General features: G+C 31.2%; 1 protein-coding gene across 2 annotated transcripts in view; it reads right to left on the bottom strand.

The window, feature by feature from the left end:
- LOC113557199 (lachesin-like) overlaps window positions 1–25,348 on the bottom strand; it is a 202,406-nt gene that overhangs the window by 115,714 nt on the left and 61,344 nt on the right. For both annotated transcript variants that reach the window (XM_026962579.1, XM_026962580.1), the window contains exon 3: window positions 4,998–5,205. In XM_026962579.1, the coding sequence (XP_026818380.1) occupies window positions 4,998–5,205 (208 nt within the window). The remainder of the gene's footprint in view (window positions 1–4,997; window positions 5,206–25,348) is intronic.

Raw genomic sequence — 25,348 nt, 5'->3', positions numbered from 1 at the left:
ATAAACAGTATATATGTATATATAATAATATATTAGATACCAGTCATCACAGTCGAGTGCCTTTCGGGTGCTGCGTCGTTTGAGATCACTCCGATCGTGTGGTATTGTTTCGAAGCAGTTTTGGATCAACGCCAACGTATATAATACATATTCTGTTGTCGCTTTCAGACAACACCGTAGACGTGTACGGAGGACTCGAAATTATGCGAAAACATAACTTCCGATTATTGTAATAATATCTAGCGGGTGGGTAGTGCGCAGTACGTATACGCTGACGGCGTGAAGGGTATTATGTTATAAACGTGCCCGGAAATTATCTCGCGAAATTTTATACAATATAGTAGGTACACCGGTAAACGTTGGGAGTACACGATATTGTTATAATAATTGCGTGCACGAGTGTGTGTGTCTTATTAATTATTTAGTCGATTCGAGTTGTACGTAGATAAATATGTGTACAAAGACAGCGTAAAATATTTCAAAGAAGGCATTATTGCTGCATATAATTATCCGGCACCCGCGTTACGCGTGGCATTATCTCATATGCAAATTATTCGCAGAGTCAACAATTAACAACTAAAGTCGCGAACACGCTCGCTGTTCTCGTACACGCGCACTTATATCGAAAATCAGCTATAAGGCTTTTAATTAAACGGCGATACCCGATGACGTGCTATTATACGGTACGGACTTTGGTAGTATTTTTACACACTCGTGCGATCGAACTCGTTAGAAGATATGTTCGGGAGCTGAAGTGCATAAACGCAATTAGTTTTCAGCTATATAACTTTAATCGTACGAAACCGAAAGACTAGTAGTTGTTGGTTCTTATTTTTTATTTTTGTTTTTTTAACACGGCGCTGTGTGTATGCAATTCAAAGTCGTTTATATTATGGCCGCAAATTACGTCATAATAATATTTTATAATATTACACTTAACGCGAATTTTTTATTGTTTCCTCGATCGATTTCACTTTCCATTGAGTGCATTATTGTTACAACACCCACGTTATGACTTACTATTATAGCATAGTAAGAAAAATATAGAATTAATTCAACGTTTTTAGCAGATGATTCCTTTTTTAATGTTTTTACACTATAGTATTAAAAACGCATTAAACATTAAATGATTATACACATAATTATTAAAAAAAAATTTAAATAAATTAAAGTCGTGTGTTTTTATTATACTGTCTTACGAATAAACATCTTTATTAAATAGTAACAGCTAAGTAAAAAAACCTTCAAAATGCGAATTATAAATTTATATCTAATATTATTGTGTCAGAAAATTCGATACATTATTTTGTGATTTTTTTTTCACTATACGACCGGTAATCCTTATGGTTAATGTGCTGAAAAAAATCGATAAAAGGTTTTGTGAAAATAATAAAAATAAAATAAACTATTTACTTTGCTTAAATGTGTGTTATAGTTAAGAACTGTAAAAACTCTTTAGTCTCTTCTTTTCATTTCGTGTGCATTTAAAACGGTATTTTCTGTTTGTTTATAACACTATTGCTATTACAATTTATGACTAGTCCTAATCTAACGTTAAATTGCACGTTTGATTGTTGGTACGGAATGGCCGCTACCCAAATGTCGGAAAAGGTCATACAAATGCATACGAGTTACGTGTTATAAACGAACGTTAGAATTCCCATTAAAGTAATTTGATCCATAAGAGCATTATACAAAATTGGCGTGAGAAGAACGACTCAAATAATATTACGAATTTAATCGTCAATATTGAAATCCAAGCACGTATTTCTCCTTCACGTTTTGTAGTATTTTTTTACTTTTATTTTTACGCGGTTCAAAGATTTTTTGTGCCCGGTATACGGGGAAAAACCTAGAAAATCCTCTAGAACGGTGCGTGCACGTATACATGTATAAGACGAATCTAAATACTACGACTTTGTTACAGATAAGCTCTCGGTTGACTTCATAAACGGTTTAAACAAACTTACACGCACGCGCACACACACACGCACACACACCGCAAAACGGATTTTCTAGGTCAAAGAGGTTGTTATAGGTTTATGCGCGGACGCATAAATCTAATAGATACGAAAACTAAGTGGGTAATTTAATACGTGTAGAGTTGCTTAACAATGTGCGCGCGCGAGAACGGACAACGCGTATGTGCGTATGTTCAAAGTGTCGATATAATATTTACTTAACACCGAAACCTCGGAAACGATTCCGGTGCAATAAGTACGTCGAGTCAAAGGCATATCCGGTGGCTCGAGTCGCGCACATATATTATATTATAACCGTACGTTTCGGTATTGCGTTAATCATTTGACGGTCGTCGCTTTTACCGTCAATTATTAACGTCTAAAAAACGGGAGTTGGGCACCGAAGACAACCGCACAACAACAATATGTGACGATACGACCATACATATATAGACGAGCATAAATGAAATATGACGTTTGACGGGCACCGCCGACAATGATAACGTCGAACGGTCATAAATTATTGTTGTATTCTCTGGGAAAAATATCCGAATGAAACATAAGCGCGCGCGTGTATAGATTAAAATATGACACTAACGATAATAACGCGCAAAAAACGAACGAACGAACGTAGATAGAAATCCGCCGTTCGATTGGTTGTTCACGTCGTTATGGCCGATTGCCATCGCCGTGTGACCGAACCCCGTTGTTAACACGATATTTCTGTAAGCGAATACGTTTTTTTTTTTTTTTTTTTATTTAAAAAAACCGATGGCAAACAGATTAGTGTAGTACAGTCGACGTGCTCGGGCAAACGAAACAAAAACACAATGAAAACGAGCATAATACGCGTTTGGCGGTTGGCGTACGTACCAATAATACACACTTGACGTCTGGCCCGACGAGTGTCCCTCTATTAATAATAATATAAAACACATAGTCCCATTCGCCATACGCGCGTCGTCATTGTACTCGCGCGTTGCAATTATATTATATTTTATATTATAATAATAATTATTATTATTATTATTTATCGTGTCGATGATATGTCGAACTACGCGCGGGAGACTCGTCGACGCATGACGGTGTTGTACACGTCGACGAGCGTCCCGCTATGGTATTATCGTCGCGGTGGCATTTTTTTCTCGTGTCGTCGATCCGAACCGTTGCTGATGGTGGGGGGGGAGGAGCACAGACGACGGGGGTATGATTCGCATTGTGCGCTTTATTCGTTTTGATATTATACGTATTATGTATTTATTTTTCGTTTCATCCTCGTGTATAAAATAACGATTTCGATGTAATATACTCAGTCGCCGAGTTTTGTACTTGAAGTCTACACACACGGGCACACACACACACACACACGCACACGCGCCCTGCTCGGTCGTTTTTCATACACCGGCACAGTATATAATACAAAAACCGTATTGCCGCGCACAAAAGGTTTGATTTAATTAATTATATTATTGTATATACATATTATTATATTGTATCGACGTGACACGAACAAGCGCAACGTGCACCAATCGTCATTATAATATATTATTATACGTTCGTACAAAATAATATGTTCAAGTACGATGTTGCAGTGTATTACGCGTTTTGATTACTGAATTTTAACGTTTTTTTTTTTTTTTTTTTAACTGCAGCGGAGGAACTAACTCTGCGCGCGTCCAATATAGGTACCATCGTTTCTAAGGGCGGAGAAGCGGAGTGGTGGGGTGGACGAGACATGTTCACTCGCTCAGTTACGGGGCAGTGACGACCCGAGATAATGACACGCGACTAACATCGTATGTGTTCGTTTTCGTGACTATCGGGAAACGGCGGTCGGAAGGCAATTATATTAAGTTAAGAATTGTAAACGGATCTTGTGATGTAGTTTTAGATCGACTCTAACATCGTGACATTTAATTGACGTAACTATTCAAAATACTTTGAGTTTGTGGCCAAAACTCATAAACTCATATATACATACTCACACACACATGCACACGTATATACATGTGTTTGGGTTTAACTGACAGAACTTAAAGTTTAACATAAATGTTCCCTGCAGATGGTTCCGGAAAATGGGGACGTTCCCATCGAATCGCGAAATAATAGTAATACTTTTTTTTATTAATAAAAAAAAATATATCAAACCTATACTAAAAAAAAAACTTGACAAGTAACTTGTGCAAATCAAAATATTCAATATTTTTTAACTCTTGTATAGCATATAAATGTACGGACTGTCTTTTAAAATTTAATTGTATAGATTATTTTTGACTGAAAATCGATAAAATATTTAGTTTTAACTGATTTTACGAAAATAATATAGTAAACGAATACAGGTCAAATGAATTATTCAATTAAAAAAAGGTAGACGAGTAATAAAAGGGTTTGGTTATCCAAGGTTGTGATTGGTAAAGAAATATGTTGTCATTGATAAATGTTTTCATTTGGTCAATGAATCTATAGAATTTTGATTAGGTACACCAATAAAATTATTTCGTACCTTTGTTAAAAGTGATTTTTTTTTTCAATAGATATTTAGTGGTAGGTATCGATTAATTTAAAATTGTTTTACTTTTACTTTTCAGAGGTCTCGAACATTTTTACCTGACGATCATACAAAAAATTAAAAACTGTATAGGCTGGAAAAAAAATAGTTTTATAGTTTATTAGTTCTAATGTTTTGAACATATCAATTATAAGTAAAGGAGTTCAAATTCGTAATTGTTTAAATTTATGTAAAAATATATTTGAATTTAGTATATAGATTTTAAGTTGTTAAAAATATATTGTAGCTATGTTCATTATTTATTTTTACGATATAGTATATTTAATTAAATATAAAAAAAATAATGATTAACTAAATATTATTATTTTTGGATTATAAATTGTAGTAATAGGACCCGTATAAATCGGTCCTTATTTAGAACATGATCCGTGGGGTATAGGTTAGAGACTCTTAGGTTATGATTTTAAATGTATGGTAAAATATTATATATTTAAAATGCAATAATATTTTGCCCATTGTCCACTTACCTAAAACGTCTAAACAGCTGATTTGTTTTTGCATTTCCATTGTGTTAACTTGGCACATGTAACAGCCTTTGTCAGTTTCTTCCACATCTCTTATATGTAAATACCAAGTTCTGTAATTCTCATGACTTACGCTGAATCGACCGTTTGAAGCTACTACACGTTCATGAAACGTTAATATTGTTTGATCTTCGGCTTTCATCCAACCGATCTAAAAGGCAAAATATAAAAAAATTATTTGACGATTTCAAACTATAAATTGTAAGATTTTGCGATTATTGTAACTCATATATTATATCAAGACACATGTGCAGTTGGTTATATCACTGATAATTTTATATAATTTGTCGTATTTTATTCTAAAACTTTATCGATTTAATGATTGATATTGTCAATATTTCTTGTAATTATAATTATTGTGTTTTCAAACTTTGATCACTCCGCATTTGTTCTACACTCGTTCTGTTAAATTTCATATGTTTCATTAAAAACTTCAATGCCTTCAAATAAAAAAAAAAGTTTTAACGAACTGAATTCAGTGCAAATGTATTTTACTTGCAGTTTCGAATGGAATATTTTAAAAAATAATGTTCGTCAAAGAAAATGAAATAATCGTATCATTGTTATATCTCAACGGTGCGGGTGTAAGAACAAAATTAATTAAAATAAACTAAGAAATCATTCAGGAGTAAATTTCATCGGTAAATCGAAACTGAATGTGAACTTGTGTTTGTGTCTCATATTCAGTGAGATTACGTGTTAATTGTTTGTCTTGGAACGACATGAGACGCTATAATAAAGTGTATAGATTTATCTGAACTAGGAACAGTAGGAATTAACGGTTGGCGTTATTCGTAATATTTTTTATTTGAATACGCCGACAAAGTGATAAACTGTGACGATAAAGTCGATTTTTTATCTTTTTTTACGGCAAAGTTTACCTACAAAAATCGCTCCTTAAGTACGAATAGCGGCCGCCGATATTCAGTCGTCGGCGTATCAGACAATCGTCTTCGACGGACAATAGAGACGTTGAGTATCGTCGGAGGCACTTGATCGTAAAAAATAAAAAAAAAATTCTTCGTGAAATCTATTTTCATCGTGTATTCCGCATGTTCGCGTTCACTGGAAACGGAATATACGCGACAATAATAACCATAAAATAGCGTAAAAGTCGAATAAACGAATAAAATATATATGATATGAATAATAATAATAATAATAATAATAAAAAAAATTAACGATAAAAGCCACCCTGTCGTAGAAATCTGAGAGGCAGAGAGGAGAGATGGATAGTTGAATTTTGTACAAAATACAATCTCATATACTTGGGGGGTTGTGGGGGTTGGAGGTGGGGCTGCGAGAAGAAGGGTTAAAGTCTCATATGTAAATAATGTAATGATGCAACACGTCTGGAGATTTTTTTTTATTATTGCGTGTTGTGTCCGGGTACGGTCGTCTCGCATTGTAATAGAATGCGCTCCTTACGCGGGACATCGGCCGACGGACGTGTTTGTCGTCATCAGATCCCCTTCACCTCGCGGGAACGACGTGATGCGCGTTAGGTCGGGAGCGGAAACAAAAACGGGAGGACGGACGAAATCGAATTAGGGCGTGTGTGTGTGTGTGTGTGTGTGTCTACGGGGACGGAGTCGTAACGTGATTTGTCCGGTCATCACGAGCGATGGAAAATTACCGTTCAGCCGCCTCACGCACGGACGTTCCTGACCGGAAGTAATGGACAAGTTTTGCGCTAGCCAGCAAACGTCAACTGTGTATATTATTATTATTATTATTATTATTGAGCGATTATATAATAAATTTCAAATTTTATAATAATTGTATACGCACGGAGAACGCAGGCGTTATGTTTTAATAAATTAAATCTTACAGTTTCAGGGGCCACAAAATAATCGAAATTGGTTACCGTCGCCAATTGGACAGCCTCGACATTGGTATATGGTCAAATTTTGCTAAAAATGCTACACGTTATTAAAAACACACAAATCGCGCACAAGTTTCCGGATAAAATGGTTCGAGAAACTATAGTAATAACGATATAACTGATTGGTCGACGACATCGATATATATAATGGATCTGGTATAATAATTATGTTTGCGTACTACATATTACATATGCATAGAATTTTATGGAAATTGTAATTTTAAGCTGCCGACGGTGTTACTCGTGATATGTTAACCGTGAGGTCGTGAATGCGTTTTACTTAGCGTTTTATTTATTTACTATTAATTTGGTTGGCACCCAAGGGATTTCACATAAACGAGAAGAAACTTGCACATATTGTGATGTATTAACGTCGAATATACCGTAAAAGACAAAACATTGTTTGTATACTACAGGATCGGCGTATAAATTTCAGATTGTTAAATTATAATTATTGTATTCGTCTGACGGATCAAAGGTCGGTAGAAAAATAGACACGAGTCTTTACACGGTTCGACACACCGTTAACGTCACGTCACGTCTAATATAATATTAATAATTCATTTTTAATAAACTTAATCTGGTATGGTCTGTGGGCGCACAAGTCCGTATTCCGTAGCATTAGCCACTAACTAGATTCTATAGCTTAATTTCACCATAAAAATTATCTATTTTATATAATAACATTGAATTTATTATATACACTTTATTTTACAGTTGTTATTTACCTATAACACTGTTGATTGTAATCTAAAAATTAATATATTTTCTTTAAATCTAATAATTTTATTTAAACTGAGTTATAATTATTTATGGCCATAAAATCGTATTTAAATTAGTCAGGCGCCTCAATAACTGAAAATGGTTTGTATTTCGTTATGTTCTATTTTGTCCGTAAAATTAATATAGTACTACCATACCAGATGCATTAAATAAATAATAAATAATGTAATTATCCATTGAACTCGAAAATTATGGAAATATAAATTATTTCTGCATTGATACACTTTTGTATAACTGTATACAACGGTCAACGAGCAGTGAGCACACCTATATATTGCAAATTATACGGATTAAATTAATAATAAGTTAATAACGTACGAAATACATACAGTGTTCGATTGAAATAATTTGTTTTTATTATTAGTTCAACAGTCAATATTAGGTTTGCGAATAAACTAAAAAAAAAAAATTGTTCGAAAATGCTTTTTAAACGAAAATCATAAAAAAAGGACACAATGTCGCCAAACCAATAGATTTCACGCTTCACTTTAAATATAATATCAATCATACGATGTGGTCTCACTTGACATCGTATTCCTCGTAGTTAAAAAAAATTGAATTCGACGTTTATATTACAATTATACCGTTCATATGCGTCACGTGCAGTAGATTTGATGAGTTTTAAAATATCCGAAACCGGAATATGCGAACCGGATCTTCTTCATCTAACACGTAAACATACATTTAATTGAACTCAATGCAAATCAATCACGCGGAGGCGATAAATTTCGGCATTTTTCGTCTAATTTAATTTTCGCTCTTATTTTTATGTTGTTGCTAACACCACGTTTGGTGGCGGGGAGAAGGAGCAGGAAAGTGTATACGTTTTATCGTGCCTGACAAATTTGTTAACATTGTCGTCGTGCGTTAGGTTTTGTACGATTCGTAATCAGCTATACATTATAAATATAATACTTAACCTATTTACTAAAAGCGTATACGAAATGCTAGTAAATTATGTAACTCACTAGTTCAACTAGGTTTAACATATTAAAAAAAAAAAAAATCAATTAATCAATTGTAAGTATATTAGCGGTTACTGACGGTAAGTTTTATTTTAATTCAATCTGTTAACGTTTTCGTTCGTTTGATAAATTATTTCGAATATTATATTGTCTTCGTTACATTGCACGTTTATTTTACGTGAATAATATGATGAAATTATGTGTCGTCAAGCGTCAAACTTTGATAATGACGGAGTAATTATTAATTGATTTAATTCTCACACTACATACCAATGTCATGAGCAAATGCCATAATATAATAGGTATTTAGCAGTTTCGTTGAATACATGAAATTAGTCAGTAGTTTTTAATTGTTTAAATTATATTTTGCTTTTTAAAATAAAAAATGTTTTTTCTTTGTCTTAGTAGTTGTGTTTAGGTGAAATATTATTAGGTATATGTAACCTATGAGCAATTCTAGTAAATAAAATATCAGACTATTGACATCTTTATAATAATCGTAATTTTAAACATAATAATATATTTTTAACGATGACATTCATAATCATTAAGACTGACAAGTTTTTACTGAAATAAATAGAACTATAATTTATATTGTGTTAATTTTAAAAGGTTTTATTCAAAGATTGTTATATATTTTAGTTAAGTTAAATTAGTTTTTTTCCCGTTATATTCTAATCTAGTAGATAGGTAGTAAGGGAAATGTTTTTTTTCTTTTTACAATAAACCATTTACCGCTTTTTCAATACTATTATGTTAAAGTTTTACTGCTCACATTATTTATGACCTATTCCGAAAAACTCATCAAATGTTTTTTTTTTTTTTTTTTTTTTATTGCAGACAGTCATGCTGTAATTTGTGGTATTACATTGAATTCAACGAGTTCTGTAAAAATCTTTACGAAATTAAATGCCATTAATTTTATTGGGTTTATTGGGTTATGCGTTTATTTTAAATTTAAAAAAATATATATATTAATAGTGAATAAGCGTGAATAAAGTATGATAATAATATACACTATAATATTATAATAAATAACTATGCTTATCAGTTGGTATACATTTCAACTGAATTTATAACTATTGAATTATTTTAAAACACAATAAGTTAGGTACTTCATAAGATTATTAAAGGACTCAAATGTATTTTAATGCATTTTTAGATTCACTGCAAATATTTTAATGTAATTCAAATGTAATATTCAGTTGATAGTCCTACTTTGATTTTATTAAGCTTATTTTTATTGAGTTTATTAATAATAATCAACAAGTTGAAGAATATTTTGATTTGGATAAAATTCTTTACAACTCTAAAAAAAATGTAATTTCTGTATACCAGCGTAGATTTAGGATACAAATTGATGGAGTAATTGTACGGGACACTGAAGTAAGTGTAAAAAAAAATGTTTTTCAATGATAAATAAATGATTAATTTTATTGGGTAAATGTTCGTGAACAGTATTCTCAGTTGGGGGGGCGTTCGTTTATATTTTTTACATTTGTTTTACTGTTTTTATATTTTTCTTGATATTTTGTTGAAGTACTTAAGAAAAATGTTTTCGAAACAATAAAAATAAGTCTTATTTTTCAATTTAATGACGCACTGTTTGGTACTTTTGAAATTCTTTTACAACTCTAAAAGTATAAATCAAAATACAGGGGTTAACCTTAGAATATACAATTTATTTATCTTATCTTAATATAACATACTTAAGTATAAATTGGTTAAATTGTCAAATAAAATTTAAAAATATAGCAGAAAATATTCTCATCATTTTTGAATTTAGGTATGTAGAGTATGCATTATTCTACTACAGTTATTATTTAATAATAGATTAATAGCAATTTGACTAAATAATATGAGTAATTAACATAACTGTATATAAATCTTAGTTGAACTTAATAATATATTATATTGAACAGATAGTATATACTAAATAGTTTGTATAAGTTTGTATGTAGATTGTAGATATTGCTTGATTTTTTTTGTGTGGTTTAACCAAGAATTGAATCAAAGGTCTTATTAGTCATCTGTTTAGAAGACATTTTAATTCGGCATCCATAGTTTCTGTCATACCTAGTTTACAGCAGGTGGTGTTTTACGCTGAACTGAGAAATGTTGCCATGCGTTCGTTTGAATTGACCTAAAATTGGCATCGATTGATCGATTTTTGAGCAAAAACGGTATACCGTTTGGGGCAAGTACAAAATTTGTCTTCCTATTTCAACAAATTTAGCACTGTAGTTGTTTGTAATAATTAAAAAAAATAGTATTTGATTTACTATAAATTGAAGTTCTCGATGCCGTAAAAACGCATTTGTCATTAATTATTATATTTTTTGTATAGATTATTAAATAAAAATAACTATAACTAAAAAATAAACAATGCCCTCTTATAACACTGGGGCCGCCATGAAATACTACCAAATAGTATTTGTAGCTATGCATTATGTAAGCATAGAACAATGATAAAGTGTCAATAGGCAAAGGATACCGAATTCATAACGCTTTAACGGTTTCAAATACTGAATATCAGTTTGTATATGAGAAGAATTTACATTTTTGTGGCTAAGTGATCACTGAGTATTGTTTATTACTGTTTATTATCCAAACGGTTTATAATTTATTCACTTAAACGATACCAAAATCGCCAAAACGATATATCCATTTAGAGATAAAAATTGTTAGTATTCGCACACACAACAACAGTGTTTATGCTACTTTTGGCCAAGTCCAAAACTGCGCGTTGATGGTACGCATTTGAATCGCTGCCTCAGTCCACTCAGTGAACACATTTTGTTCCACTTTGATGCAAAAAATATAATGTTATGCAATAATAACAATAAAACAGATTCGAATGTGAAAAATATATAAAAAATAAAAAAGACGAGACAACAACTATATGATATTATGGAGGGTTATTGTTGATAAAATATACAATAAAACCCTTTTCAACAAACACGAATCGTATGATTGACTTACGGCGACGGAAACATTTTTTTTTTTTATAAAAAATAACATCTAAGGTTGAACATTATTGTTATTGTTCATTAAATAATGATATAAAATATTGTTTTCGTCGGGCTTGTTTTGCATAAAACATAGCATCTGGGAGTTGTATCGAACATTTTCTCGAATTTATAACGTTTGTGCCTATACATAGACGACAAATTTAATGTTAACGTAGTTTCTCTAAAAATATTTCTTAAAAAAAACACACGGTGTGCACAAAACGATAAGATCAGTGTATACTGTGTAATGTAAATATATGCATGGAGTGATTGTTTTATCGAAAACCAAGCAATGTCTCAGGAAATACACAGAGTGTAATACATTGTCTTATTTTTTTTTAAATATTAGTTTTCGTCCTTAAAACATTACAAAATGATTCGTTAAATTGTCTGGGTCATAATGTCCAAGAATTCGGAATTACCACATATTCATAAGTAATTATAGTATACTTGCTGCGGGACACATATTATAATAGTACATGGACGATTTCAACGCACGAGATCTGATTATCGGTGATACTATGTAGAACCGGCGTACAACCAAAGCATTGTCGTCGGAGTAAGTTATTATACAGTTGCATAATATACATATATATACATGTATATATTATAATACGATTATATAGTTATGGACAGTGTGTGAATACGCAATTGGAATACAATCGATACAAAGAGTGACCAACATATCATAATAATGCAATATACTATAGAATGTACTTATTACCGCACGACAAGGACAATAATTATAACAATAATACAATTCTGTCTCTTTGATAATGTTGTGCATCAGAAGCCCTATTTGACATGGTTTTCAAATGGAAATTGGAAAATAACTAAGAATTTTTGAATATATTCATTAGTTGCATGTGCAAGCACATTTGAAAACAGAAAGTCGTATTGAGAAAAAAAAAACGTTGCGAATATATTATAAACGTTACTCGTAATAAATTGTTTCGTCAGCCACGTAACACAATTTATCGGGAACCGAAGGCGAAAAGGATGCGGACCAGTCATTTGTAAGCTTTGACGGAATTCGTATGGACTCGGAACGTTTAAAACGATACTGCCCCGTTCGTTGTTAACGCGTTCGCTTATTCAAAGAGTAAGCCTTTAAACAGTTTATTCTCCACACTCTTTCCCGATTATTGATCATTAAAGACGGGCGAAGCAACAAATATTCACTGTTACACAATAATTTTAGAATATTATTATTGACGTTAAACGGAGAGTCTGGAAAGTTGGAAATACCTTATTTATATGCAGTACACGATAAATGTAAAATTAATTAGATACCTATTCATATAATACAACGTCGTGGAGTGTTGGCGGTTATTACGTTTCATCTTCAAATAATATTGTCTGTATTATCATTACGTTTACCTAACAGAGATACTCTCGCGGATATACGGTTTTAGGTTTTCAAAAAAGCCGGACATATTAAATGTTATAAAACACGTTGAATGACGCAGTTCGGAAAACATGATTCCAAAAGGGGATTTTGTATAAAAGTGAATTTGTAAACGTAAAATATTATTATTATACATAATCGAGTATAAAAGAGGAAAACACGAAAATATATTTATAGTGCGCTTTAGTGCTGTCCACATATGGGCGGGCGGAGACATCGTTAATTAAATCAAAACTATAATACGATTTCTCACGAGTTTCGTAAATTTACAATACATTAAAACGATCAAATTGTGTGACCAAATCGAACGGCAGACTGAGATGAGGTACAGAAAAAAAAAAAAATTTAATAAAATTACACCGATGTAAAATACGCGAAAAGACACGTGATCACGCCGCTTGTGTTTACAGATGAACATGATATCATTAATCGCGATTTCAAAATTCAAAGATTAACGTGTACCTCGTATTTTACCGCATATTATAGTATCCACGAGAGCGGTTTAAAAATCATTGTCCATGAGATGTTTAAAAAAACAGACCGTTCTAACGTATCGACTTAATTCACAAAAACCAGAAACCTCGAGTAATTTAGTCAAAACATTTCTCGTGTTTGGCGCGGGTACGTTTACCGTTAAGTCTTAAAATACCCGTTGAACTGTAGCGCGTACGTTTGTGAAATGTAAACTCTTACGCGGAATTGTTTATTTGAATTTCAAAGTATTTGTTGCAATTATCATAAAAAATTCTCGGAAAAAGAGCGTTCGTGTATACCTTCGTGCATGTTTAAATTTTAGTTTAAACACGGCCAACGCGATTCTGCGGCATAACGTTCGGCTGCGTTTTCAGATAATTTGAAGACCTTATGTTAGAAAATCTTGTAAAACTGCAAGACTTGGGTATCATTTAGTATATAATATTAAGTACGCTGTTGTCCGGTAATGTAAATACAATTTAATCGCGGGTTTGCAAATGTCGCGCACGTTTATGCCAAATAGGCGCATAAAATATACTAAAATTAATTCGACGTGAGCCACGACATAAATTAATAATTATTATTATGGACGGAATAAAAACAGTCGGTCGGGTTGTAAAGGTACCGTCGTATCGCGTATCTACACAAAACCCATATTTAGGGTCGAATCGTTTTACGTTATTTCACGTGACATCGTTTGCAGCCAAGGGACATTGATTCCACGACCACCTCCCCGTGCACTTTTAATGAATTATTTATGTCGTAAGGAATAATAATTTTCGTGAGCGGATAATACGTCATTTAAAATTTGAATACACTGGAAAAACATTGTGTACCTACACGGAGGGTCGTTTATAAAAACGAATTATCTTATTTTCTGAAGAAAAATAAATTTTCGACCACACTTTACCCACAACGCTTCTACAGTATTATAATAATGCACAAAATCATCACCGCGATCGTATCGGAGCAAACTCGCACGTACATCAGAAGATTTTTCTTATTTAATAAAACACAATTACAGATTATTACCGACCTTTGCGATGTTTATTTTTTCGGTGGTCAGCACACTACCGGATCGATATTTTCACGAACGTAATCATTTTCGCGTTCACGTTTATTCTCTGTCAATATTCGTATTCATTAATAATCGTGAAATATACATTGCATTATATATTTATGATTTTAAATTAACAACGGAACTATATACTATCCTTTGGTTAATTTGATCGCGTAATAGTTAATACACCGGAGTATATAGAAACGTATTTGCAGCGTCGAATCGAGTATTTACGCGTTTCCATCAGCCCGCGTGGCTTTTTTTTTAAAAAACTTTTTTATCGGTCGGACCCAAATAGCTCGACTTCAAAGTATAACGTGTAGGTATTCGATATATTTAAAACGAAGTGTTCTGTGTCTCGTATATATCGTGTATTTTTTTTTTTTTTTATCGTTAACCCGGTCCCTTACACCCGCGTATTCATCCGCTTTTATAAATCCGTACATTTACTCCGATCAACAAGTTCTCGCGCACTACGTCCTTTGGGAAATTCGGCGTATCTACCACCATACGCTCTTGTACCATCCTTCACTACCCCGACCGTGATGTAATTTGCATATACACCTCGCCGCTTACTGTTCAATCGACATAAGGTTTTGTATTCCACACACCGTGCTAGGCTGCACGACTCACGTACTATATATACATATTATATTGTACTGCACGCAAGTCAGGCGTGTACACCAATTCATTGTATTCAAAACTAAATATACATTGTACACTCACTAATCGATGGATTATTAATAGATTCAAGTATAACGTAATTATATTATAATATGTAATTTTAACAAATCAGTTATTTCGAAGACATCCTACAGTGTATGATATCGTCAAAATGTATTATGATGTCTTAGAACATTTCATAAAATGTATATTATACTATAAATTTAAAATATTTAATTTCTTAAGAGTACATACATTATGTGTTAAAAATGTTAAAATATTTAGGTGAAAAGTTTATGTCTTATATCACAAGTTAGTAAAATATATTTTTATTAGATACATGGTACAATCTATACTGTTAAGCATAAAGAGTATATACAAAGAGAGACAGAATATACGTTTTGCGTAAAAAGAAGTCACCAATTAGTGACTGTTTGCTTGAGGAATGAACGAGGACAGAGGAGGGTAGGACATGTTAAAGATGAGTGAGAAAAACAAGGGAGAAAGAAACATTTGGGGAAATCAATCCAAAGTATCTCAGAAAAATCATCTTTTAAAATTGCAAAATTAGAAGGGAATTGCAGTCTATAATAATATATTTGTGTAAAATTCAAGACACATTAGAAATTTTTAAACTTATTGATTTTAGGTAATAATAATAAATATTGCTGATTTATATATATATATTAAAAAAAAGCAATTTTAACTATTATTTTTGCGCAATTAATTTAAATGAATTTTCAATAGAAGTAGTGTAGCAGTTAGACTGCAGAAAAGTAGATACCTTCTACCATTGAACTCACGGATTACAAAGCAATCTGTTTATGTAATTAATGTTATTGAATTACGTAATATATTTTAATCCATCGTATTATACCATTGACAAGTCGTCAATAATGTCGTTGTTGTTAGATCGATGAATGAAACAAGTTTGAGAAAAATAATACCAGTGAAGAATTAAGGTAGGTAAATTGTCGTTTAATCCCATCATCGTATCGTCAATCTACATCGTGCTCATCACTGAGCATTAAAAGTAAAACGCTTTGACCGGGACATGCAGCGGTCATTTATCGTTTTGGTCTTGTTAGTCTTTTCCTTACACTCCGATGACACACCCTTCTTATCGCTCCTTGTGCGACCCACGCACCGGAAAACCCCAAGGCTCAGAGTATTTATTTTACTTGTCTTTTTGTTTACACGCGTAGTCAATTTCAAAAAAATCTACCGATTACGTTACATGAAACAGCGTCCAAATCACGACGAACGGTATGTCGCACTCGGAGCATCAACTCCTTCATGCGTCGATAATTCAATAATATTGTACCAGTATTATACTGGCTTCACTGGACTCGACAAAAAACTTTTTTCGATTTTATTTTACTTGTCATAATATAGAATCGCCATACTTTATTTTGATATAAAAATGGTTTGGAGTGAGTGCGCGTGTATTTTTGTGCACTTAAACACGAAATACCGGACGATAATATTTCATCCGATCATCCGATACGGTTTAACTAGGTATAAGGTTTCGAGGTGATTTTTTTTATTTTTATTTTTTGTTTTTTTACTCGTACATAATAATAATATATTATATATTATTATATTCTTGTCTATACGCTGATGCCTATGCCGCTATCACAACCGTTATTTTTATAGTGGACGGATAAAACATACACCCTCCTACTCTTCGGAAACGAAGAAACGTTACAAGTGAGGTTTACGATACGTTATTATTATTATTACTGTTATTATTTTTTCCGGTACCTGTGCAAACCGGCAGACTGTAAATAATGGGACTTAGGAACGGACGAACGAACGAAAAAAAAACCATTATCGTCGTGGGGTGTAGAGTAGGGATGATCGTCTTAATTTAAAGGGGTCGTTGGAGTTGAATTTTTTACTCACCACCCGTCCACATTGTTCGCTCATCCCATAGTGATGTTTTATAGCGTTTTAGGCTATACGTAAACGACTCTAATTTTATGTTAGTACTGCTTTTATATATGCATATGAAAAAATAAAATACGAGTGAATGTCGCCGTCGAGAGTCGTTCGAGCGTACTTCAGGAGGAGTGTAATCAATGCGTAACGTAAATAAGGTTTGTCCATTTTAAATTTTTAATCATTTTTTTTTTTACCATGCGGGTCTTTTCGTCCACTGAAGCTACTTTATTCAAAATTAAAACGTAGTCTAAACGTTATTTTTAATATTAGAATGACGAAAATAAAATTTACGTGACTACGTTTGATATATTATTGAACATATTACACGGATATAATTATGTAGCGTTATTACACGATAAGCCGTTAAAAATAATGTAATTGTAATTTAAAAGCATTAAACAAATTACGTAAACATACATAATATCCTGGAAAATAAAAAATTGCTATCTTTAAAATAATATGTAGTTATAATATATTATCATTAATAATGTAATTTGATCGAACGGGATTTTTGGTTCTGCAAGAATCATATTTAATCTTATTTTAATTATGATAGTATTATGCAACAATATGTCGTATAAACATTGAAAACGCCGTGTAAAAAAAAACACTAACTGATTAAAACTTTTAATATCAAGGAAGTATTCGCAATTAAATTTACATTAGAAAAGTAGAGTTTAAAAGAGTTTTGTATCCACTCAGGAGGGACAAGCTTAGCGTTACCGTTTTAAGACATAGGAAAACTAATTTTGTGATTAACATATTATACATACCGCGCGATGTTACTTAAGGAATATAAATATTTAAAATTTTGTAGTATTAAAAAATACAATAGCTAAGAATGATTAAATATCAGTATGAGATAGATGTCTGATTTCTGAAAAATATAAACGCGAAATTAATTTATTTGATCATTATACATCTTAACGTTCTAATATTTTGTAATTATTTTGATGCTCATTCGACTCGGGCGTAATTAAAGATATTTAAGAACAAGTGTAACTGGTATGCAAAAGCGATAAACACCGTTTTACTTCAACATAAACAGTAAAAAAATAGCAAATCGTAGATTTGTAAACATAATATAATGTTAAAACACAGTCTATCCTGGATAATATTTTATATTTTTTATAGCTAAGATAATTTGATTTAAATTGTTATTTTATTGGTTTCCTGTATATACATATCGCTCAACGTAAGTACAATCATTAGACCGGTATATCGTATAATTGTTTTATCGTTAAAAAGATATCAATTAAAGAAATGTGTACATAATGAACAGTGTATTATCAGGAATCAATAACATTATATTATATTTAAAATGCTTATAAGTAATATGTTACTGTAGGTACTCGCATTTGAAACAAAAATTTCTTCTTCTGAATATTACATTTATAAAAATGGAAATTAATTCAGGTAAATTTTCTTATTTCTGATATCAACATTATAAATTATTCGCTCACGTTGATATTTATTTATTTATATATATATATATATAATGACGGGCGAATCCCTTACACGACAATTTAAACACAGAACAATTGAAAATTTCTATAACACATAGAAGTTTAAACATGTTAATAATTCAATAATAATATGTCATAGGTAAGATAGAATAAATATAATGCAAATAGTAACAATAAAATATAGTGTGCCGACGATGGAGTCCGTAACCGTGAAATTTATATTTTAAAGTTTAAAAATAATGTCACATTTGTAAGACACTAACTAAAACAAAGTCTTTAATTGAAAATATAAAACTACAATATTTATGATCGGTAGATATCTACTATTTACTATACCCGCAATGTAGAAACGTGTTACGATAATTATTATTGTCTACGTTATCGCTGACGGATGTGTCGTCTCGCGTACAGTGGTGCTACGAAATTGCCTATGCCGAGTGCCGTGACAAAAAAAATCTTGAAACACCTTTTTGTTTTTCACGTTCCGTCTCACAATGTAAAATTATTGTAGTGTTATCAGATATTTAAAGTCGTAGATGATTTTCGAAACAGAAACATTGTCCGGGTCATTGTGCGCCGAACAGCCGGAAAAAATCACACTGTACGCACGCTAAATTGAAACAAAAATACCACCACCGTCATTATTAAAATATAATATCGAAACGCGTATCGAATATTCAACACTTCTTTTTTATATATACACATATATCACTACGTCGTCGTGCAATGTTATTAATAAACAATAATAACATCGCTATTACTATTATTACCGTTATTATTATTTACGACGGCGACGACCGTACGTCATCGGAAATATTATTATTATTATTATTATTATGTCGCCAGCGTACAACAATTTCCCGAAATGTCCAATATATAAACGGGCGTTCGATTATTACTATTATTATTATCGCCGAACAATGTGGCGAGGCATTTACCGCTCCACGCAATACGTATATTACACATAATATATTATATAATAATATTATTACCGCCGTTGTGTAATCTCGGGCGGCGTTATGCAATGTGTGCACAGTATAATATATTGCGTTGATATATTTTATATAATATTCGAATTGCGCGGGAAAACATGAGCATTTGTACGGCGGTGGTGCGTGACGCACGCACTCGCCACACGGCCAAACGACCGAACGAGAGCGTTGTTCCACCACTCGGGCCGACTGTAATGGTAAAGTGCCCGAATTATATAACCGACAAAAATAATGGTAATAAATATCAAATTCTGAGTGTGAAATAAAGAAAAAAAAAAAAAGAAAAAAAAGAAACACGACCCCGTGCAGTACTCTTTCGCCCGTCGTCGAGCTGCACAGGCTCACCCCTCTCCGGTTTTTCCCGTGAACGTCGACGACCCGCACGTCCGCCGCGCTTTGCACACACGCTCGCATACGTGTTCACCTTTTCCTCGTCCCTGCCCCCCTTCGACGCCTGCCGCCGGGACACCGCTTTTTACCATTTAAATATTGTAAAAGTTTGGGCGCGTTGATGAAATATTCTTTTCTGCGGTGCCGGAGAAGTACAAAAATAAATCTGGCTTAACCACTCCCCTCCGCACATCCATTACCGCCGTCCTGCCGCCGAAAAACGACCGCCACACCCCGCGGTTTTGATTTATACCCGTGCACTTCTGCGTGTTACTCTGTTTCGTTCAGAGACGCACGGGAACCTGCGGGAAATCTCCTGGATTATTCACGTGCGCGTTTGGCTCGCGCGCGCGCGCGCGTCAAACTTGTTAACCAGTTAAATTGCGTCCTTCCCCCACCCCACACCGCGCGGCAGGACTAAAACGACGTCTGTTAACTGCATAATACACGGTGGTCCTCTGTGCATACGATTTTTATAAAACATTCAAACGTTCGATAGTTATCGTCGGTTAGTGGTTTATCGGTTACTTTTTCAAGAAGTCCATTGGCGACCGTGGTTAACGGTTACCGCGATAAAGCGTCAGCACACGCACAGCGGGAGTGAGGTGTCGTCATATTTCTTTGCTTAAAACTATTACGCTACGACAACGATCCCGTGAAAATGTAATGCGTACAACTAGATATTAGAAACGTTCGCATTCACGACAAAATTCGAGATCGACGAATATTGGTGGTATTCCGAAAAAAAAAAAAATGTTTTTTTTTTGTCGTTTCTATTTATTCATTAGTTTATTTCACGTAAAATATTGTTTGGCAATAATCGGAAGACTTCAAAATAATTAGTGTACAAAATTAAAATCGCAGAAGTAACTTGAATTTGTATCCAAAAACGGACAATGAGTATAGTTTAATTTATTGGAAAAGGAAAGTTTACCTACCCAAATTATTTTTTACTATACCTTCCTCACAATAATTTCAATACTTAATATATTATATCTGTGGTGACGATGTTGAAAAATTATATATTATATTTATGTTTTCGACCGTCGATATTTCGATCCCAGTTATCTCAGTTTCTTTCGATCAATACTGCCACGCCGAGCACAAACACTTATACTTTTTCGTTTATATGTTCCACGAAAATGTCGTACTTAGTGCTTAATATAGTTTCGCTCTTTTGGCAATGACATATTTTTGTAAAGATACATTCACTATAACAATTATTCTTTTTCCATTATGCTCTTCGTGTGAAAACCGTTTCTAGATGATAGTATTTTTATTTTTTTCATTGTGTATAACGCGCACGGTAGTGACGAAAACGAATGAACATAGTTGTATATATAGTGACGTGCATATAATTATTATTTTTCGCGGAACGTTGAAAATAATAATAACAATAATGATAATAATAATATAAACACATTGTTATAGTTTCATTTTTTTTTTTTTATAATTTCAGTTTATGGATTGTCGTTTAATATGTGTGATATTTTATATTTGTAGAAAAATAGTTTTTTGTTTTATAACACGTGTACATTAATTAATTAAAAACCTCTCTAATATGTCATACTAATTGGGTGTGTCACAGGAAACTATCCTTGTGATCAGTTATACGTGATATATTTTTAGATTCTGAGCGGGTTGGTGAAAGTATTGATTTTACAACGGTGTGTATTTTTTCTGTATGTTATCATGTTTTAGAGCAGTAAAAATGTTTTGATTTTCAAAAAGATGTGTAATTTCTGGTAGCAGAGTGGATCTAGTTGGTAGCTAGGAGGAAGGAGGTTCAAAAGTTAAACATCAACAAAACCAATTTTTGTTTTTGGTAACGAATTACAGTAGATACTTGGCATTTTAACTAAATATTTATATTATATTTTGCATTATATGATAATATTTAAAACAAGTTTTTAACTATTTTTAAATACTTTTTTTATGGGCATGAAATTTTTGATTTTTTTTGTACAAATATCAATAAAAAATTATTCACTTGGTCAAACTCGAAATTCTTTAAAATGTTATAATAGATTCTACATAAGTTTTTCTTATATCTGTACAAAAATATTATAAATACATAGGCACAGTTTTTTCTTTCATATACTTCAAGTAAGAATTTTGACGAAATTTGTCGAAATTGCAAATTATTTTGTTGATAGAAATTCTTAAGAACTTTTGTTGGTATAAACTAGTTTTGAAGATTTAATACAAGATTCCTTGTAAGTAGTTTATATTGATACCATAAAATCTAAGAAATATACAAAGAAAGTTATTTTTATAGATATTTTAAGTTCAAATTTAGATAAAATAACTCATTTTAATGATTAATAACATCATGAATTATTTTGTTGTAATTTAAAAACATTATTTGTTGGCAGTTACAACTTTTACGTATATGATATTATTATGAATTTTTCTATACGTTATGACATTTTTGATTTATTTTAAAGTGGTACCTATACTCATTGCTCGTTGACCTTCTTATTTTTTAAATGGTAATTTTTAGTTTATACTATATACTGTTAAGTTTTATCGTGTCATTAATATGGCCGCCATATGGATAATGATAATAATAATGATATTGCGAATAGGTACTTATTTAATACCGTTTTATCGATCCCAAATCTAGCCCTGTTAGATACAAATACACAGTACAATATATTAAAAGCCAAACAGTGCTGTCCAAATAGTTAAAATGATAATTTTGAAATCGTTTCTTTAATGTTTATTTACAAAATAAAATGAAATGGCTTCGGAGGCTTAAAAGTCAAGTACTTTAACAAAAATAGTATAATATAATAAAATATATAAATGTACACATAAAACAAGTATAATTATTGTGATATTATAGTTATTAGCGATTCGTAATAACAGTGATATTTTTTTTCTCATTAAAAGTTTGTGGATATTATTATATAATTCTAATCGAATCGAAACGAAATCGGGAAGACTGCACACGTTTGAACTAAAATGCTTGTGTTTGTTTGTGTGAGAGTGGAGTTGGATGGTTAAGTAAGGTTAGGTTTCGTCGCTAACAGTGCTCCGATTCGACACGAAATTAAAAGTTTCACTCCAAAATACAATAAAGTGGTTTAGCGGTTTTGTCATCTGACGGAAGAATCGCGCATACCCCGTACAGCCGCCGCCCCGGCGATCAACAGTTCAACACGGACGTTAATTGAATTATACTTTATACTATATTATAAGAGTCAAGTAAACTAAAATGAAGAATTCCCGAATGAATTCAAAATCCAATTTAGTATTTATCAATTTTTTGTTTAAATATACAGGGTGCCCGAGAGGTGATTTGACTTTTTCACAATCGCTGTTATTCAATAATGCTTCGAAAAAACACAGAATGTACCACAATGAAGTATCCTGTCAGTTTCAATTTTTAATATCTTTAAATTAAATTATATCCCCAAAATAATAATACATTTAATTTCATAATATTGATGGACTAAAGAATTTCGAACGAAACGACAATATTAATAATGATTATCATTGAGTAAACGTATTATTTTTACAGTTATTTTTTTCATAATAATTGTCAAGTTTTAATATTTAATGTAATGCAACGAGATGCCGATTAAATAATTAAAAAAAAAAATTAACATTGTTGTTTAATATAATTATTAATGATTATTTAATAATAATGAGACCATATGGCTTTTTATGAATTTACTTCTGGCTCTACAATTTTGTACTGGTACATCCATAAATAGTGTTATTTATATTACACTTAAGTTGTTTATACCGAATTGTTCTAAAATGTGAATACAATTTAAATATTTTAGTACAAATTTTATGGTGTTCATGTAATGTATATTACATTAAATAGCCAATATTCGCAATATTCGCTACCACCAATACTCGAGGGCATTTTTGCCTAATGCTAATAAAAAATTGTAATTATATTATTATGTACTACCTATACTATAAATAACTTTGAAATTCTATAGATCATTTTTACTAGAATTTAATAAATAGTTGAGTGGTATAGCTATACGTTATTTGTTGACCTATATTATAATTATACATTTTTTATTTACTCAAAATTGTTTTATTTGTTAAAACAAGATTAAACATTAATGTCTATTTTTAAATTTCTAAAATTATTAATTGTTATTTTTTTAGCATTATATTTTATTAATTAGTTTTAATCAAGTTTTAATTTTTCTATGTTAAAATATTGTAGTTTCTTGTGTTAATTTGTGTTACAATTTATATTACTGGTTTTTATTTTAATATTTTTATTGTATTAACTAATAAATCACTAAAAAGTAAACCAAAAGTTTAAGAATAAATTTAAATAAATTTTTTTTTATTATTTTGATGTGAATAGCATATATTTATTAATAATTAGTATACATTAGGAGTTCAAATAATTGTTATTAAAGTTAAGTATTATCATACCTATTCTAATAATAAAATAATTAAATACTAATGATGAATTTCAATACTTTTAACTTAATTTAAATCAACATATTTTTTATTCATTATATAACGAGTTATATACTCGTAACTGACAATTTCTATAAAATATAGTAACACAGCTAATGATTCAAACAACATTTTTAGTTAATAGTATTATGGTTAGTTGGTATTTTTTAATAATGAAAAAATTATATTTTGATTTTAGGTACTTGTACTTTTGTATTATATTATAATATTATAATAGAAAACATTTGGTTGATTCTCGTTGGTTTGAAAAAATATTGATACATAATATGAAAAAAAAAAGCAAAACTTTAAACCAAAACTAAATGTATGTATAAAACTATATGAATAGTTTTTTATATCTGATTAATAAATGTATAAAATGTAAACATAATATGTTTATACATAAATACTATAATATTATAAAATATAATTCAAACACACAAAGTATACATATTATTAAATGAAAAAAAAAATTGTAATTTGTATACGCTAATAGATAGAGGTTTGAAATAGCGTAGAGATAATGTAATGCCATAGAATCATTCTTAGAAATTATGCATTTTAGTAAATTTGTATTAACGTTTTTGAAACATACAATTTTCATTTTTTTTTAATATTGATCAATTAACTTTTAATAACATTGAAATGTAATATAATTATTAAAAATATATTAATATTACAACTTTTTGTACTTTATTTTTATAAAAATAAATTATCATAGATTTACCTTACAATTTCGGAATCTTATTAAGTATATTATCGTATAAATAGTATGAGTAACTGCAACCTAAATTAGCATTTAATACCTGAGTG

The sequence above is a fragment of the Rhopalosiphum maidis genome, chromosome 1 (assembly GCF_003676215.2).
Source record: "Rhopalosiphum maidis isolate BTI-1 chromosome 1, ASM367621v3, whole genome shotgun sequence".
Lineage (NCBI taxonomy): Eukaryota > Metazoa > Arthropoda > Insecta > Hemiptera > Aphididae > Rhopalosiphum > Rhopalosiphum maidis.
This window is presented reverse-complemented; position numbering and strand designations above follow the sequence as displayed.